Source organism: Camelus dromedarius, chromosome 22 (genome assembly GCF_036321535.1).
Source record: "Camelus dromedarius isolate mCamDro1 chromosome 22, mCamDro1.pat, whole genome shotgun sequence".
Taxonomy (NCBI): domain Eukaryota; kingdom Metazoa; phylum Chordata; class Mammalia; order Artiodactyla; family Camelidae; genus Camelus; species Camelus dromedarius.
Genome location: NC_087457.1, coordinates 25304238 through 25323694, shown reverse-complemented (window position 1 = coordinate 25323694; position 19457 = coordinate 25304238). Strand labels below are relative to the sequence as shown.

The 19457-nt window shown below is 38.8% G+C and overlaps 1 protein-coding gene across 2 annotated transcripts; it reads left to right on the top strand.

Annotated features, from left to right (window-relative positions):
• Positions 1-1519: 1519 nt before the first annotated feature.
• On the top strand, positions 1520-14908 carry TLR3 (toll like receptor 3). Of its 2 annotated transcripts, none has more exons than XM_010995734.3 (6): positions 1520-1903; positions 2313-2412; positions 6774-7219; positions 8726-8917; positions 11126-12978; positions 13216-14908. In XM_010995734.3, the coding sequence occupies exons 2-6, from the start codon at positions 2394-2396 to the stop codon at positions 13442-13444; spliced, it is 2739 nt and encodes a 912-aa protein (XP_010994036.1). In that variant the 5' UTR covers positions 1520-1903; positions 2313-2393; the 3' UTR covers positions 13445-14908. The 2 variants fall into 2 exon arrangements, with proteins under 2 accessions (XP_010994036.1, XP_064333588.1); XM_064477518.1 differs by lacking the exon at positions 1520-1903 and adding an exon at positions 2068-2212.
• The last annotated feature ends 4549 nt before the right edge of the window (positions 14909-19457 follow it).

Sequence of the window (19457 nt, the reverse complement as noted above, 5' to 3'; positions counted from 1 at the left end):
TTTGGTTATAAACAAATACCATTAACTTTCATATATACTTTCCTAAATGATTAATTTATGCCTTCTGACAATGTAACTCCTCCCACCTTGACCCAAGAAATACACCAGGATATTATTATCACCAAGATACAACTCATATTTTAACACACTGCCAAGATATTTCTAGAGACCCCAGAAATTTCAGACCTGTTTTCTTGGCTGATAATGGGATAAATGAGGAACTGGTTTGGGCTGACCACCAAGACTCCATAAATGTCTTCTCCTCCTTTCCAGTCTCATGATAAATTGCTCTAGACTTCTCCTCTGTTATTTAGAGCCTTCAAGTACCCTAAAAAACAAAACTCAAAACTAATGTCAAGGCATCAAGGGGTCCATTGCAATATAGTTTTTAAAAAATGCTATCTTGAACCAGTTTCGAGGCCCTGACTAGGGGGCTGCCAACTCCTCTTCTTAAGGAGCTGATTAACTTCACAATTCAACCACTTCCCTTGTAGGGCTTTCACACTCCAAGCCACTGTGCCACACGGAAATTTAAACAGATGGAAATGTTACCATATCTTTTGGTGATACTGAAGTGCATTTTCAACTGTTACATAAGCCTATTTCTAGTTAAAGTAAAGAATACATTTAACGTTTTATACAGACTGTAAACCCTATATTGCACCTTTCTGAATTTCATTGATTTATGTACTTTATTTCCAAATCTTTAGCGTAGTAAACCTCCCCTTCCCCACCTCCCTTCCACTTTTACTTCTTGTTTTTTAAGGACCAGTTCTCATATTCTTATTATAAATCATCCCAGATACAAATACAGCTTCCTCTTAGAGAAAAAGCAAGAAACATGTTCAAAAGCATTTGCCTTTTCCTTTCAACACAGGTCTCTGTAATTTTCCGTGTTGATTCAAAATTTGCATTATAAAATGCAGATCAACCTGCAGGAACATTAAACTCTCACCAAGGACCAGTTCAGCCTGATAACCGTAGATGATGACTTGCTTTTGTACTTAGAACTTTCTTGTACTAAGTGTGGTTGCTTAATGGGTTTGTCTGACATTTCTGACTCAATTCATTGCCCAGCAGGCATCATCAGTTCATTCAAATTTTATTAAGATGTTTAAAGCATAGGATGATAGTGAAGTTGGGTCTAGAATTTTATTTTTCATAGTAGTACATGAATATCCAGCTTGGCATAGCATTTAAAGAGCCCTTCGCCCTATCATGAGTCTGTCAGTGAAGGAGAGTAAGACCCCATTCACAGAGACCCACTTCACAGATTTACAAGGGGTAGGAAGATATCACCACTCTTCAATCGCCAGGTAAAATTACCAAATAAGTAAATAAATCAAGGTTCAAGCTAAGGTAGAAGCTCTGAGTGTCAAAGGCTGGCTTCTTTTTCGGAGGGGAAGTTCATGGTCAGTGCTGCCCAGCAGATGCGAGTGAGCAGAGCAGGCAGGGCACGGTGTGATTTCCTCTCTCAGTCAAGTTCTTGCTGAGTTTGTTGTCTGGGTGACAACAGACCTAATTTAAGTCAGCCGAAGCCCAATAAGCAGAAATGGAAATGACACTGGTAAGAGAGGCTGTACCTTTACTGCAGAGAAAGATTTCACAAAGAAAAAGGAAGGTCTGCTAGAATTTCAGGTAACACAGAGCAGGACCATGTCCCTTCTGAATGGTGGCTGTGAAGGGACACCGGTGAGCACAGCTCAAACGGCCGTCTGTCTGATGCACCGAGGTGAATGGAGATGGGTGTCTCGGTCCGGGACGCAGTCACGCGTGAGCGGCGTGAACAAGGCCTGGCTCCTGGCTCTGCCAAGGCCAGCTCTTTCTCTGCTGCGAAACTTGGTCTCTCCTTGGAGCAAAAGGTTAATTTCTGCATTGCTTATCTTCCAGGATTGCTAAGAAGGTAAAGTGAGATAAGAGAAGTGAAAGTCCTCTGCTTGGATTAGAGACTGAGTGTTTTCTGTCCCTCTAACCACACTCTGCTAGATTCTGACAGCCAGGCATCAGGCTTTGATTTAAAAAAAAAAAAAAAAAAAAAAAAGGAATTCACACTCAGATATTCATTAACCTGTGGCAGATCAGCCCTGCCCACATCAAAGCGAGCTATCTTACGCTTTAAACTTTCTCTGTTGCTCAATCTGGGACCCTTTTAATAAAACCCAAGGGACTGTACCTGAAGAAGGAAAAACAAGACATTTTTAAGAAGCAATTTGTAAAACATCTCTTGCTAAGATTTGGGGGGGGGGTTCCCTTTGCCCTTCTTAGAATGCACTAACTAGAAAAGGCTTTTTTTTTTTTTTTTTTTTTTTTAGCTGTAGTTTCACTTTCGAGTCTGCAGCAGACTTGCCACACTTCCTGATGGAAACAATTGGATTTAGACTAATGAAAAAGGAATGGTCAGCTGTTGTCAGAGTAAGTAAAGATATATATTTTAAACTCGTATTGGGGTGGGATCTCTCACGGTGGGTAAAGCTAGAGAGCACCTTGTGGGTTTCAGCATTGTTTGGTCTTTCTTTGATCTGGTGCTTGAGGTCAGATCATTCAAGGAGGAGAGCAGAAGAAAGGGGGATGGTCCAGGTGTTGGAGAAGTGAACAGAGCTCAGAGGATGAGAAATTGCAACAGTTTCTAACTAACATGATAGAACACTTCAAGCAGTATTTGTTTTTCTTTCCCTTTGTGGTGTTCTGTGACTGGAAAAGCTTATTAGGGAAGCAACAGAAATCATTTTCCATCAGCCTTTAAAAAAAAAAAAAATCACATCTCTGCCTTAAAGATACAAAGCCCTGTGAACTTGAAAGCGCTTATCTCCTGTTCTCAGTTTTCTTGGCTGGAGAGGAGACGCGAGCTGGCATTTTATGGTGAGGTTGAAAAGTAGAAAACACTGTGGGTGCTCCTGGGAGTAAGAAAATGGCTTTCTTTGGCCCCCTAAAGAAAAACGGAGGAGGATCAGAAGTGGAAGGATGTTCAGATGTGTAGGAAGGTCAGAAATGATCACCGGCAAATGTGGCTTGGGCAGCCTTGGGCAGCACTGGTTTCAGGAATTTGCCTCCCGACCTAACATGACTATGTGTTCGTGCGTGTCTGCATGTAGGTGTGTCTGAATAAATTTAGGGTCAGAATATTGTGAATTTACAAACCAAACTCTACAAGCCAAACTGTAAATAATGATTAACTCTAAGCAGCCTGGCTCCAGACCCCATGTCCCAATCGTGATGCAACATTGTCTCTCACTTGGACAAAGAAATGTGATCCTAGGCTTTCCAAAATTGCAAGCCCCACTGAGTCTACTTTTCATCTCTTTTTAGCTTTCTTTGTTTCTGTTCTGTCTCATGCAGCGTCACCTCTTCATGCTCATCTCATTCTCTCACTGTCTTTCTGTTTGTTTGTTTTACTGAAGCACATTCTAGAGTAACTTTTTCCTACAGGTTGCCTGGGGATAAACTTACTGAGTCTGTGTGTATCTCAAAATACCTTTTCCTCTTATCTTTACTTGTTCAGCTAGAGATGGAGTTTTGGGTTCAAAATTATTCCCCCTGAACGTTTTGAAAGCTCATCACTGTTGTTTTCTCGTGGCTTATGATCCTGAGGGAAAGTTTTATGGCAATTATGGTCTCTTTCCTTCCGAAGCAATTGGCCGTATGTTCCCCTTGGAAGGGTTTAGGATTTTTTTCTTGTGAATGGTCACAATTCTGAAGTTTTGTAAGATTCTGTGTGTGTTTCCTTTTTCACTCATCCTGTCTGGCCTTCGGTGAGTCTTCTCCAGTGTATCTTCAGATCTGGGAATGTCTCTCATTCCTTTCATGTTTTGTAAATGGCTGAGTCCCTCTCAGTAATTCTGATCTCTATCTACAGCCCTTCCAAGAGAGATAAGTGTCGCCTGAACAAAGAGGGGAGTGATTGCAGGGACTGTCCTGTGAGTTGGTAAATAGAGGTAGTACCCTTATGGTGCTGGGCAGAGAGGTTTGGAGAGTAGGGAGCTGGTCCTGATTTCCAGAATCATTTCCAGCCACACACTTGAGTAACTTGGCAAAGTGTGTCCAATGATGTTCCTCACAGCCTATGCATAGGAAAACGTATAGCTTTAAAAATATTTAATGGCAGTATTATAAAGGGCATCAGATGGGAAGCTGATTTTTTTCCTGTTTCTGAGAAGTCAATTAGAATATAAGTAAGACCATTAAATTTTTAAAGCATATTCGAACAGTTCTAAATACACTAGCTCTACTTTCCTAGAATTAATCTTCTAAAATGATTTTATTCTCTAAAACTTACCTGGAATTCTTCTGGTCTTTTAGATCTTATGGAAAATCTATTTAACTATCATTATTACTGATTCATCTCCATGCACTGAGGATATATTCAATTTTTTAAAATATCTGAAAGGGAAACTTGGTAAATGATCATAGCAGAGAAGACCACATCAGGTACACATCCCATCAAAATAAAGTTGTGACTATAATATGGAGATAAGAGTGTTTTCTTGAGCTGATTAACTGCCCGTGGGATAAATGTCCTCCAACATACAAGTATTCGATGCCAGCTATGTTCCAGTTATTTTTCTAGGCAGAGGCAACACTGCACAGCATGAGAACAAGTGTGGCCTCTACCGTTATAGCTTTATGTTCTGGTGAGGAGGGATAATTAAGTAAATAATAAATAAAATAACTTCAGATAATTCCTATCAGCCATATCATGGAAAAAGCAACCTAGTAAAAGAATTAATAAAGTGGAAGGATTCACACTTCTTCTTCTTTTTTTTTTTTTTTTTTAAGTGAAAGCAAATTTATTTAGAGAGCTACACATTTCATTGAAAGAATGAGGTCCATCTCCAAAGGGACAGCAGCTGATTTACACTTCTGGCTGCAAAACTTACTCTAAAGCTATAATAATTGAAACGATGTGTGCTGGCATAAGAATTGACAAATATTCCAGTAGAAGTGAGTAGAGGGGCTAAATACACAGTTGAGCACTCATTTGATTTTTAAGAGAGTCATAGAAGCATTAAGGCTTCTCAAATCACCCATTTAATAAACCAAACATGGTTGTTTAATTTATAGGAATCACTTACACAAAAATCAAAGTAGTTTATGTAATATTTCATAAGCTATCTTAATTATACAATATATAAAAGGTTCTTACTAAAAGTTTTATTTGTGTAAGAGGGTGAGCTCCGCATCCTTTGATTCTGCGATCTTGAAGTGCCTCCTTTCCTAAAACTTTTAAATGCCTTTGGATGCTGTGAATGATGTATTAGCAAATGATTAAACTTACTGCTTTCAATCTTTAGAACAAGTAATATGATAAAGTGATTCGTGGATACCTCACAACCTAGGACTTCCCTTTTATTCTTTAAAATGAAATTGAGGAGCAGAGAAAAGCAGAGCAATTTTAAAGAAGTCAGACCTTCTTAAAAAAAAAAAAAAAAAAAAAGAAGTCAGACCTTAAATAAGACCATTGTAGTTGTTCAGGGAAGATAATGATTGCTTTTTTGGCTTTGAAAGCAGCGCCAGAATCTGCGCTGTAACTCCCCACCTAACACAAAGTTAAGTTACTAAGGAACTTCTGGAATCTTTCCAAACATCCATGAGTTTCCTGGAATTTTAATTATTTCACATGCCTGACTCCCTCTACTCTTTCTTTCTTGTTTAATAATTGGCTCTGGTTGTCTTATGATATAATTCATCTTCATTGTGGATAGATTTTCTTTATAGTGAAAAATCTGCGAACTATAAAATAGTTGTAATTATCCATTTATAAGTCATGGGATCATTGTACTGATTAATAGGAAGAGTAATGATGTTAAATGCTGCTTTACCCCAGATACTGTAAGGTTTTCTCCTTTAATCTTCATAACAACCTGTGAAGGAGCTACCATGATTTTCTCTACTTACAAGAAGAGGAAAAATGAACTCACCAGAGACTACAAAGCAGAGAAGCCAGGATCAGAACACAGAGGGCATAATTCCAGGGTTTATCCTCTTAATCACTATGTTTCTCTAAGTCTTCCTGATTTTGCAGGGAGTATTTATTTATATCATCTTAAAACTGCAAATGATATTTATGATTGAGATTTTCTGAATTGATCTCGATGACGTATGTCAGACTCAGGCATAGTTTCATGATAAAAATGCTAACATTTCACATCTTGACAATGTCAAGCAATGTGACAGCTGATGGTTTGGGGAAATGTAAGGACGGAGGAAATGTGTAGAAAAATACGGGGGCGCACATTTCCTGTATCTCAAGGTGAGTGGTCAAGAGATTTTTACCTAAAGTTGGTTGGGCAAGAGACAGAATTTTAAGTATAGTCTTTAAAGTTAGAAATGTAATAATGGATTAAATGAAATCAAAAATAATGAAAGAAAAATGCGAAGAGGATAAGGAAATAGTACAGGTAAGTCCCTTATCTTTTCAGTAGCAAGAAAATACAGGCATTCAGTCAGGAAATGAAGAAACAGAGGCATGAGTATATTATTTAGGTTTGTGGAAGTGACCATGAGAATTAAAAACAGAAGCCGTCAAGAGGTTTACCTTGGAACATTGCAACGAGGGTGGAGGTGAAGAGCGAGGAGGTAGTTTGTTCCATTTGTTACTTCTTTGTGCTGTTTGAATTATTTCCATTTGATGTATTACCTGTATATCACAAAAGTCACGAGTAATGAGATCACACGTAGTCACATTTGGTTACATATATTACAAGGAATAAACCAATGCATATGAAAGCATGTGTTATTAATGTTGTCCATTACTTTTTATGTTTTCCTTTCATAAGGCAAAGTCATGAGCAGGCGTTTGCGATATCATATCTACTCCCTTTTGGGGCTGTTCCCCTTCTGGATACTGTGTACATCTTCTAGATGTGCTGTTAGACACCAAGTAGCCGACTGCAGTCACCTGAAGTTGACTCAAATTCCTGATGACCTCCCGGCAAACATAACAGTGTTGAATCTTACCCATAATCAACTCAGAAGATTACCACCTGCCAATTTCACAAGATACAGTCAACTAATTGTCTTGGATGGAGGATTTAACTCCATCTCAAAGCTGGAGCCAGAATTGTGCCAAAGTCTGCCTTTGTTGGAAATTTTGAACCTCCAACACAATGAGCTGTCTCAACTTTCTGATAAAACCTTTCTCTTCTGCATGAATTTGGCTGAACTCCATCTAATGTCCAATTCAATCCAGAAAATCCAGAACAATCCCTTTCAAAACCTGAAGGTAAGATGGAAATAAACATTTCCATGTAAAAAATGAAAAATACGTTATCGAATGTTGTTTTCCAGTCATTTATTCACCCTTAGATTTCGTATGTAAGTATCAAGGTGAAGAATAAGAAACCAGATCTCCCCAAATAGGGGGTAGGGGGCCCCACACAAATACGGCCATGATGACTGGAGACGTTTTCAAAAGAGAAAATATCACCTTAAATCAGTTCCAATTTTAATTTTAAAGAAATCTCCTCTCTGGCGTCCTCCCACTGGAAGTGGAACTCAGGAACAAGAGGTAGAGATCAGAGAAGAATCAGAATACCCTATGAGGAACACAGCAAATAACCTCTCAGTGCTACAGTTAGCACCTGCAGTAATGAAAAAAGAAGTGCGAATTATGACTTAACAGAACAGTTTGATGCATGATAAAGCAAATTGTTCAACTAAAAGTGATCTGCTTTTGATTTAAGAAGTCGTCTATAATATTGCTTCTGGCTACCACCTTTTTCTTGTCAGTACTTCAAATTTTAAATCTATGAAAACGTATGCTTTTGTCTCTAAGTCTGAGACAATTATTAAGTGCTTTTTTTTTTAAGCTATTTTCAAAACTCTTTTCTTCGTTTTGTGGACTTATAAAAAATTGAGCATTCCTTGACCTCAATTACCAAGAAAAACATACAAATTTAAATATGCTTAGAAACATTTATGAAATGATTTGCTTGCTAGCTAGGGATCTGAAATTCTTGTGCCTTAGATTCTGATGTGGATGAAGTGTCTTTAGACACAAAGACTTCAGAATCTAGTCAATCAGTGGCAAAATGTTATTTTTATTTTTAAAGCATAAATAGAAGTGTTGTTCTCTTTATGAGACATTACATAAGATTTTGCCCTAACATATATCAGTTTTTCCTTATGTTTTACCTGAGTGGAAGTTGACATGTTCAAAAGTAGCACAAAGTGATAAAACGTCCCACAGCACTGACAAAACAAACAGGCAAAAATTAGTTTTCTCTACTAGACATGATGCAAAATTTATATAAATATCAATCTTTTTCAATATAAAAATCTTTTTAGGATTTCATGGACAGCAAGGTTTGCCTTGTTCTTTCTAAGAAAACATTTCTTATCTCTATCTGTTCTTTAGTTTCAAGGCTGATGGTGACAAGCATTTATGTTTGATAAGCCACATGAATATTCATGACATCATAAATAAAAGCTTATTATAAGTAAATAAATAAATGCTTATTATGAATAGTCCTTATATCACAAATAAATAAGCTTAAGTCTTTGTATTTTGGTAAGAGAAATAAAGTGATTCACTGAAGTGAGAAACGAAATCTTTGTAATAATAGTATTTTCAGTCACAACCAAGATTTATTCTTACTCCTACTGTCAGTTTTCTTAGAGTAATAGATATGTGACACATTGCTCTTTAGTTATTTCTAAGATTCACGTACATTCGATGAACGGGTTTGATGGCAAGACTCTAATCTGTATACATTTTTTTTTCTTTCAGAATTTAGTCAAGTTAGAGCTATCTCATAATGGTTTATCATCTACTAAATTGGGAACTCAGCTCCAACTGGAAAATCTTCAAGAACTTCTATTATCAAATAATAAAATACATGCACTAAGAAGTGAAGAACTTGATTTCCTTGGCAATTCTTCTCTGCAAAGGTTAGAGCTGTCGTCAAATAAAATCACAGAGGTAAGGTAAAAATGTCTGTGTGCTTGTACTTGTGGGCCACCCCTTAACGTGTCACAGGAATAAGAATCAAAAGACAGAGATAGATAAAGGGGTGATAACCTTTGTCGTGTCTCCCAGAAATCCTTCACACTTACTACTCAGGGTCAGTTACATCATCCTCCCAAGAAAGGGAGTTTGGTAGCAATGAGGACCCGGAGCTCTGCTGTTAAGCAGAAGGGGATTAAAATCCTCGTTCCATTACAGACCAGAACCTTGATCCTGGAGAATTTACTTAGCCTCTCTGGTTCTAGTTTCCTCGCTTGTCAAGGGGAAATAATTTTATCTATTGCACAAAATCTCTGGAAGAATTCAAATAGTATGATGGTTAAGAGCACAGGCTTTAGAGTTAGGTTAGCTGACTGCCTATCTGGGCTTTATGTCTTAATAATTGTGCAATCAGGCGAATTATTCCAGACCTCTCTGCTCTAGTTCCCTGGCTTTAAAATTGGTATAATAATAACACTTCCCCATAGGATTATGTGGTAAGGAATTTAGCAGTGTCTGGCAAATAGTAAATGCTCAGTAAACAATAACTAGCATTATATTTTTACAGAAACCTTCCTATAATGGAATAAACCTAACTAACCTTCTCCTTTTGGGTCCACGATGCTCAATTTGCTAATTATTTTTGCATCCAAGTATGTCTGTATTTTATTCCTTTCCAGGACAAGAATAAGAATGCTGAGAATTCTAAACAAATTCAGATTTTTTAAAAGGCTGTATTAATTTTCAGACATAAAAATAGACTGTGAATTAAATTATCCTGAGATCATAATTAACTATTTTATGCAAGCTACTCATGTTAACTTTTGAACAGCATTTTCTTGTTGTTGTTTAGAGCATCTACTGTAGAAATCTATAAATAAATTAAAGTAAAAAATATATATATATAACATATATAAGTATATAAATAATGAGGAGGAAAATAAAAATCACCCAAAAGCCCACAGTTCGAGGCCAGTCGATGTCAGCATCTGGGTATGTTTATCTCCAGCTTGTAACAAAGGGAAAAAAGACAACAGCAGCTGAAATTCACAGAGCACTTCATGTCGGGCACAGTGACCAGCTATTTTTTAGCATAATTTTACATAATCCTGTAACCAACTTATGTTTATCGTTGTTTTACACCAGAGTAAATTGAGATGAGGAAAGGTTAAGGTGACCAGATGGCGGCAAAGCTGAGCTTCTGGCAGTGTTAGACTGGGACCCAGGCTCTTAACAGCCGCACTGTAGTGCCTCTCTGAGGATGCTCTGTACCCTGCCATGTAAAAGGAATATCATGTCACGAACATCCTCCGTGTCATTAAGAATTATTTAAAAGCTTTATTTCAGTGACTGCAAAATAATCCTGTCATATAGATGTACCATAATTAATCATTTCCTGCTTGGTATTTTGACTCTCTTTACTCACCGTAAAGCGCACCTCCTTCCACATTTCTGTCATTTCTTCTGTTAGCCCTAACGTCTCCTACGTGGTACAGCAGCCATCAGAGCCTCTTCGCTCCCCTGGGAGACTTAACCGCTCTCCTCTCCGGGTTCCTTCTCTCCTGCCTTCCGTCCCAGCGCCAAGTCCCAGAGCAGCCAGGGCTTCCGGAGAAGGAGTGGAGGCAGAGCAGAAGGGAGCAGGAGACACCGTAGTGGAATAAAGTCAGGAGGAAACCTTGGTGGCAGACAGTGAGGATCGCTGGAGCTCAGAGTTACAGAAGAAAAGTGCATGCCGCTGCTTCGTAATAAAATCCACCCGGGCGTTCCAGGATGTTCACTGAGAACAGTGGTCAAGACAGAAACAGGATCTGCCCCAAAGGAGACTTTACAAATAGTGTATTGATTACGACTATACTCGGTGAAGTAAAAGTACCAGGAGACTTAGCCTAGACTGGGAGATCAGGGAGGACCCGCGAAGAAGTGGTGTCTAAGCTGAGACGTGGATGCTGAGTAGAAGTTAGCCAGTGGCCGGGGAGGTGGGGTGGGGGTGGTGAGGGCTGGCGCAGGAGGTGGGTGATACAGGCACTGAGGAAAGAGCTGGGAAATAGCAGTTTGGAGAGAAAACCCAGAGAAGGTTGTGAAAGGGGAGAGGGGACGGGGTAAAAACTGTGTTTCAGCTTTTCCAAGGTCATAGAGACTCTACCTTGTTGTGTCCATTAACCTCTTTTTCCATCCCGTTCTTAGTTCTCTCCAGGGTGTTTTCACGCAATTGGAAAATTATTCGGCCTCTCTCTGAACAATGCCCAGCTGGGCCCCAGTCTCACAGAGAAGCTTTGCTTGGAATTATCAAACACAAGCATTCAGAATCTCTCCCTGAGCAATGTCCAGCTGTACAGAACCAGCAACACGACTTTCATTGGACTAAAGCAGACAAATCTCACCATGCTTGATCTTTCCCGGAACAGCTTAAGTGTGATCGGTAATGATTCCTTTGCTTGGCTTCCACATCTGGAATATCTCTTTCTGGAATATAACAACATACAGCATTTGTCTTCTCGCTCTTTTTACGGGCTTGCCAATGTGAGATACCTGAATTTGAGACGCTCTTTTGCTAAACAAAGCACTTCCCTGCCTACGCTTTCCAAGACAGATGATTTTTCCTTTCAGTGGCTAAACTGTTTGGAGTATCTCAACATGGAAGATAACAACTTTGCAGGCATAAAAAGCAATATGTTCACAGGACTGAAAAAGCTAAAATACTTAAGTCTAGCCAACGCCTTCTCAAGTTTGCGAACTTTAACAAATGAAACATTTGTATCGCTTGCTGGTTCTCCTCTACTCATACTCAACCTCACCAAAAATAAAATCTCAAAAATAGAGGGTGGTGCCTTTTCTTGGTTGGGCCACCTGAGGGTGCTTGACCTTGGCCTTAATGAAATTGGACAAGAACTCACGGGCCAGGAATGGAGAGGTCTGGAAAATATTGTTGAAATCTATCTTTCCTACAACAAATACCTAGAGCTGACTAGCAACTCTTTTGCCTTGGTTCCCAGCCTTCAACGACTGATGCTCCGGAGGGTGGCCCTTAAAAATGTGGCTAGCTCCCCTTCACCTTTTCTCCCTCTTCTTAACTTGACCATTCTGGATCTAAGCAACAACAACATAGCCAACATAAACGATGACCTGTTGAAAGGACTTGAGAAACTAGAAATTCTGGATTTGCAGCATAACAACTTAGCACGGCTCTGGAAACATGCAAACCCTGGTGGTCCTGTTCAGTTTCTGAAAGGTCTTTCTCACCTCCACATCCTTAACTTAGAGTCTAATGGCTTTGATGAGATTCCAGCAGAAGTCTTCAAGGACTTATTTGAATTGAAGAGCATCAATTTAGGATTGAATAATTTAAACATCCTTCCACCATCTGTCTTTGATAATCAAGTGTCTCTGAAGTCATTAAATCTTCAGAAGAATCTCATAACATCCGTTGAGAAAAATGTTTTTGGGCCAGCGTTCAAGAACCTGAGCAATTTAGATATGCGCTTTAATCCATTTGATTGTACATGTGAAAGCATTGCCTGGTTTGTTAATTGGGTTAATGGTACCCACACCAACATCTCTGAACTATCAAGCCACTACCTCTGCAATACTCCACCTCAATACCATGGCTTCCCAGTGATGCTTTTTGATTTATCACCCTGCAAAGACAGTGCCCCGTTTGAACTCCTTTTCATGATAAATACCAGTATCCTCTTGATTTTCATCTTTATTGTCCTGCTCATCCATTTTGAAGGCTGGAGGATATCTTTTTATTGGAATGTTTCAGTGCATCGAGTTCTTGGTTACAAAGAAATAGACAGACAGCCAGAGCAATTTGAATATGCAGCATATATAATTCATGCCTATAAAGATAGGGATTGGGTCTGGGAACACTTCTCCCCAATGGAGGAAAATGATCAAACTCTCAAATTTTGTCTGGAAGAAAGGGACTTTGAGGCAGGTGCCCTTGAACTTGAGGCAATCGTTAATAGCATCAAAAGGAGCAGAAAAATTATTTTTGTTATCACACAGCATCTCTTGAAAGATCCATTATGCAAAAGGTAGGTGAACACTGTGAAATTTGAAGTGTCTACTTGTTTTTAAATTGAGCTTTTAAATATTACTATTGTTATTACTCACAACTCAAAGAATTTTTAAAATTAAGTTAAGAAAAAAATAACCTGATTTTTAGTGACAGATTAAAGTTAATTGGAAGGGGAATTTTAGATTTTAGAGCTTTGGGCTGTTAAAAACTGTATATTGATATATAACTGAATTCAGTCTTTTTTTAAACTTAGATTCAAGGTGCACCATGCAGTTCAGCAAGCTATTGAACAAAATCTGGATTCCATTATATTGATCTTTCTCGAGGAGATTCCAGATTATAAACTGAACCATGCACTCTGTTTGCGAAGAGGAATGTTTAAATCTCACTGCATCTTGAACTGGCCGGTTCAGAAAGAACGGATAGATGCCTTCCATCATAAATTGCAAGTAGCACTTGGATCCAGAAATTCAGCACATTAAATTTATTTAAAGACTAAATTAAAGGAGTAACTTCCCTAATTTAAAAAGCTCCTTGGTAAGTTGATGTTTTACTTGGAAGTAACGTAAACCTGTTTCTTTGTATTTATAGGTGGGAGTATTGTCTCACAATTATATCTCTTCCGTAGACATTTCAGGCTTTTCATTACCAGTTGATTTAATTCAACCCCAAATAAACATGTAAGAATATCCTTTACTGATGAGTACACAGTTAGTTACTGAGGCCTATGCAAACTTAGAGTTTCAAAATATTCCCCATATAAAGAAAAATTAGAGTTATATAAGAGTTTGTGATAATTATGTTCGAGTTTTTCCTGGACGCACTCAGAATAAAATACAACTGTTTTAATGTGTACAATGCTATTTCAGTTGTGACAGAAGAATACATACACCCATATTTTTGAAAGTTTAATTAGCAGTAGTTTTTCGATTGAAAATCTTTCTATCTTAGTGGTACCTGTCTCAGTGTTGATTTTATTAAATGTCATATTTTAATAAATATACTCAAGGGCAGAAAACATTTGCAATTCATTTTGATTACTTAATAAAAAATATTTTAATAAATACCTTTATTTTCCTGCTATTTAGATTTCGGCTATAGAAGGCATTAGGAGAAACAATTCTTTTACTTAAATGTATTGCAGAAAGGCTTGCTTCCTGAAGGTTAATTAGTAGATTAGCTTTGTGTAGACAAAATATTGCCTTCCCCTGGTCACAGACTCAGGAGATGACCCTGGCCAAATCACTTGGTTCCACTAGGACTTTTTTGACTGCTGATCTCAAAAATTACGGTGACAAACAAAATCGTAACTATTCCCATGATTCTTAGTGATAATGACCCTGGTGTAGTACATTCACATAGACTAGATGATTGTACCATAAAAAGGATGCTTTGTGTACATTAGTCCTTATGATTATTTTAAGTTTTATTTTTGTTTTAAAATAAAATGAGTAATTATTGGAAACAGATGTGAATAACTTTTTAAAAACTTTATAGTTCTGGCATTCAAGTATAAGGGAGAATTGAAATTGTAATAATGTTGAGATAATTTTTATACTTGAGGCACTCATTTGTCTGCTGAATTTAGAGAGCATTTGAGATGTGACATTTTGGAACTTTAAACAGTTCAGTATTCTCAGAACTAAGCTCATATAATCCTTTAAAAAAGTCATATCTGCAGTACTGCTGGTTCTGAAAGACTCTATAGTCTCCCAATAATGTGAGTATTTGGAGAATTTTTACTCTCACATTATAAGCCACCCTCACACATGAGACATTTGTTTTATAGCTTTTTTTGTTCAGATTTGTTTTCTAGCTTTAAATAATCCTGTTTTATTTTAGCATCACAGAAAAAAATCACAACTACTTTTTTCTTGATGCACTTTGTTATCTATTGATACTCTCAACATCATTAAAATATTTCTAAATAAATTATTATGAATTTATCAATATGTTATCCACTTGTGAAAAGCAGAGCGGGAAGTAATTTTGCCTTCTTTCTCTTATTTGTTTGTTTAATGAGATAATTGATCAAATGGGCACAATTTAAACTGAGTTCCAATGTCATTTTTTTTAAAGTTGCTTAATATTCAAGAAGTTAGGATGCACAAGGGATGGCCCGTTTAACTGAATGTAGGTAAGACTAATAAAAGGTCTAAACCTTGACTCGTGTTTGACCTACACAGGAGGCAGCATCCTGAACTTCTGCGGGCTTTCTAATTGTTCTCAGGAGTTGTCCGGATCCCTTGGGCTCAAGACAAAGGGAGTGCAGAAAAGGATGTTTGTCTGACCTATTTAATTTCCACATGTGAATTGACTTGTTTGAACGCTCTCTGGATGTCATCATGTAATCTGTTCACCCCAACTCTGTCCTGTTTTCACTTTCAAAACAAAATCCAGCTGAATCAACAACATGGAGATTAAAATAAATCTAGGTATTTAGATTTTACCTAAAAATGGCACCTTTTAGGCTATAATCAGAAGTAGCGCAGTCAATTTGTTAATGAGGAAGGGAGTTTTCAGTGCCATTTATTTAACAACGTTTACTTATTCAAATGTCTGCCTTAGATTATTTGTAAAATGGTCTCAATCGTAAGAGATGGTGATCATTAGAAAATGTAAAGATGTTCCAAACCTAGAGCTCAAAATAAGTTTCTTGCAATCAATAGAGACCATGGGCATCAGAGATCTTTTTGGAGTGATGAAAATGTTCTAAAAGTAGACTGTGGTAATGATTTCACAACTATGTAAATTTACTAAAAATCATTGAATCATACACCTAAAATGGGTAAAACATTTGGTACATAAATTATATATTAATAAATCTGTTAAAAAATAGGATTCTTTGAGGAGCTAGCTACATGTGCCTGGACCTGTGCTAAACACTAAAAGGTACAATTGGATATGAGATGCATCGTAGGAAATTGGCAAGAAGCGTTAGAGTAGGAAGGGGTTGTCAAAGATGGGCCTGGACACGGAGGGCTCCTTGGAAGAGGATCAGATCTTTCAAAGGCGGGGAAGATTTTGGTGAGTGAGGAAGAAGATGGCAGAATGAATTGCAAGGTGGAAGGCAGGGAGGGAGGCATGAACTCGGCGTTGGGAGATAGCAGGGATACTGCAGAGGATGGAACTGTGTTGCAGAGAGCGTGGCAAAGGAGTTTGGATTTAAAGAGTTAGGTATTCTGAAATTGTAACTTTATGGGTTTCCATTGGCAAAATCAGAAATTATAATGAAATTCCCTCTTGGGTCTGTGACTTAGATTAATGTGACACCTAGCTAAAGAGAGGGAGCATGACTTACAACTTCATGGTCCAAACAGCCAGGCTTATTCTGAGAAAACAGAAGGGGATTTGAAGCATTTCTTTTTTCCTATAAATATATAAATCTGTATTAAAATAACAAAGCATGACAATCGATTATCAGTCACTAATTATACCAGGGGATATGTTACCACGGGGAGCTCCAGAGCCCCCTACAGGGTCAACACAGAACTACACAAAGGGGCTGGACTGCTGTGCCCTCCATCAGCCAGTCCCCGGATGTGGGCAGTCCCAGGAAGGAAGTGCGACTTTAAGCGATAAGCTTTGCCACAAAGCAATTCCAAAGAAGGGGCTCAGTTGTGAAATGGCAGGAACTAACGCTCGGGGGCGACTGGAAGAGGAGCTGCCTGGGCCCTTGTAGCGGAGATCTTGGTGGTTCCCCACAGCATCCACTACGCCTCCGAAGGTATTGACAGTTCAGTTGGTTTCTGCAAGCACTTCTGCCAGCTTGCAGCCATTTTAGTTTTAAAAATAAAGTCTCTTCCAGAAATTATCAATTTGCCCTGATACGTGGATTTTGAAGAGGCAGAAAGACGTGAACCAACTCACACTCTAGAGTCACAGAGGGTGATATTAAAGAAGATGGCATGGTCCCTCCGCGTTATATTATGTTTCAGAATGCTAACAGCATAACGATATTTGTTCCTTCCAATCAAGGTGAAAAAGAAACAAAAAGAGTTTCCTATTTTACTTTTATATTGGCACTCCCGTCCAGGCAACTCCTGTGGGAATCCTCCTTTGCTATGCCACCTCTGCCCCACACACCATGCAGAGTGTCAATCATTTCATTCCTTCCGCATCCACAGCACTTTATTCACAACCTTAGTCCAACTGTACATTGGGTTTTGGACACTGTTTATATCTGACTCCTCCCTGCACCCCTGGACTATGAGCACCTGGAATACACAGAGCTCCATCTTATCCATCTTGGTGTCTTTGATATCTAGAGGAATGACTGGAACATAGTAATTTTGCAAACAAGAGGCTATTGAAAATAAAATGTTACATCGGCACCGTGGCAGTGGACAGAAGAAGGAAATAGACACATTAGATGTTTTTTAAATATATTTTTAACGCCAGGAAATTTCATATTTATTAATTCTATTTCTGGGAGAGAAAACAAACAAGAGAGAATGAGGATGCTTCAAAATGCCCTCCAGCCTCCTCTAACTCTGCAATACCTACACCCAAAAAGGCCAGTACCCTGTGCAGGAATGGTCCAAGGCGTGCCAGGTCCCCACTTAAATACCTTAGTCTACATTCTAAGTTTTCTTGTGATCTTGTTCTCTTTCTTTTCATGCTTCATCGCCAATCATTTCCTAATATTTACGCAGTGCCTGACACACAGTAGGCAGTCACAAAATGTTTGTTGATTGAAGGATTAAGTGAATGAATAGGCCATGAACTTCAGTCACCCAGAGCTACCTGCAGGCTCCCAAGCATGCCTGGCCCTTTCCAGTTTCCATCCTTATGTCAATGTGATTCTGCTTTCACCGCTGTCCTAGCTCCTTCTTTTCTTGGCTACTTTTGGCGACTTCAAGTGTTAGGTCAGGTATCGGCTTCTATAAGGAGACCTAACCCTCGACTCAACCTGATCCAACCCTGGAAACTTACAGCCTTCCTAAACACACCTCCTCGGTAGGATGAGTTAGTAGGACTTGACCCTGTGCCGAGTACTCCTGGTTAGGAAGGGTCAGTCTCTTGAACAGTAGGAGTGCCTAGAAAGAGTCTAAAGAATGTGTAACCTTAAGGCCCACTGTTGCCGATGCAAGAATCTGTACAAACCCCGTTAGGAGAAAGGGCTTTGCCTCAGCTGTGCCTTGGAGGGACTCTCAGGTGGGAGACTTTTCTACTTTCTACTTGTTTGCTGAAGATAACCCTTCAGTGCAAGAGGATTTAAAGAGCTATTCTTCTGCTGGAGCTGTTTTGGTATAAAGCAATTTTGGGATAAACACTGGGTCAGATGAGTTCTTCCTTCTTCGGAGAAACCTGGTTACCTACGCAGTGTTAAGAAACAGAGGTTCCCTCTAGACTTCCCTGATAATGGTTCCAACTTCCCGGCCCGGCAGCTCAGTGATCCTGCAGCCTCTTCTGATGTAACCTACCTAATCATCAGGGAAATGCAAGTCAAAACCACAATGAGGTATCACCTCATACCTGTTAAGATGGGTATTCTCACAAAGCCAAAAGACAACAAGTGAGGTTGTGGAGCAGCTGGAAACCTTGCACAGCATTGGTGGAAATGCAAAATGGTGCAGTTGCTACGCAGAGTAATATGGAGGTGCCTCCAAAAAATTACAAATAGAAAGACTTTATCATCCAGCAATCCCACTTCAGAGTATTTATTCTGTAAAAAAAGTGATAAACAGAGACCAGAAGGGGGAGCTCTCATGCCCAGTGATGATCGCAGAGCCAAGCAGGGAGAAGAAAGACTCCACTTCTTTCCTGGCAAGGACTCAGCCAGCGAAAAGCCATGGACTCTGTTTACCATAGCTCCCCCCTTACCCCCTCCTTTAATTTCCCTGTAAAGGCACACTCCTTCCCTTGCCACAGGGGGACCTACATGTGGCTCACCATGGTTACAGACCCCAACTGCCATTCTATTCTGATCCCAAGTAAGCCCATCTTTGCTGGAGAAATACCTGGCTGTCTATTTCTTTCAGGTCAACAATCCAAAAGAGTTAAAATCAGGATCTCAAAGAGACATTAGCCCTCCCAGATTCATTGCAGCTACTGTTCACAATAGCCAAAATGTAGAAACAATATAATTATATATTACGTATTATAATAATCTAATATATATAATTATTTTTTATTTATGAGCCTCTTAAAGGCAAATTTAGTTACATGTACCCTGGACAGTCATTAACTGAAATTTCGTCCATATTGTATAAGAAATTATTTTAAATAACTTATTTTAACTTATATTTGACCATAATTACCAGTCTTGTGAAAGACCAATAAATTGAAACCTGAAAAAGTTCACACTCTGTCTATGGAGTGTGTCTCTCTCTAAATAAGCTTGCTTTCACTTTACTGTGGCTCACTCTTGAATTCTTTTCTGCACAAAGCCAAGGACCCTCACTTGACAGGGCGTGTCCCAGGGACTCACCCAAAACCCAGGACATGACCATCCTCTCATGCCCCATTTTCTTGCAACACTTGTAATGAAAA

What these genes read in the sequence shown, in the direction of transcription:
- TLR3 (XM_010995734.3), top strand. An exon ending in ATCCCTTTCAAAACCTGAAG is followed by an intron (nt 7,220 to 8,725) that starts GTAAGATGGAAA and finishes TTTTTCTTTCAG; the next exon opens with AATTTAGTCAAGTTAGAGCT. An exon ending in AAAGATCCATTATGCAAAAG is followed by an intron (nt 12,979 to 13,215) that starts GTAGGTGAACAC and finishes TTTTAAACTTAG; the next exon opens with ATTCAAGGTGCACCATGCAG.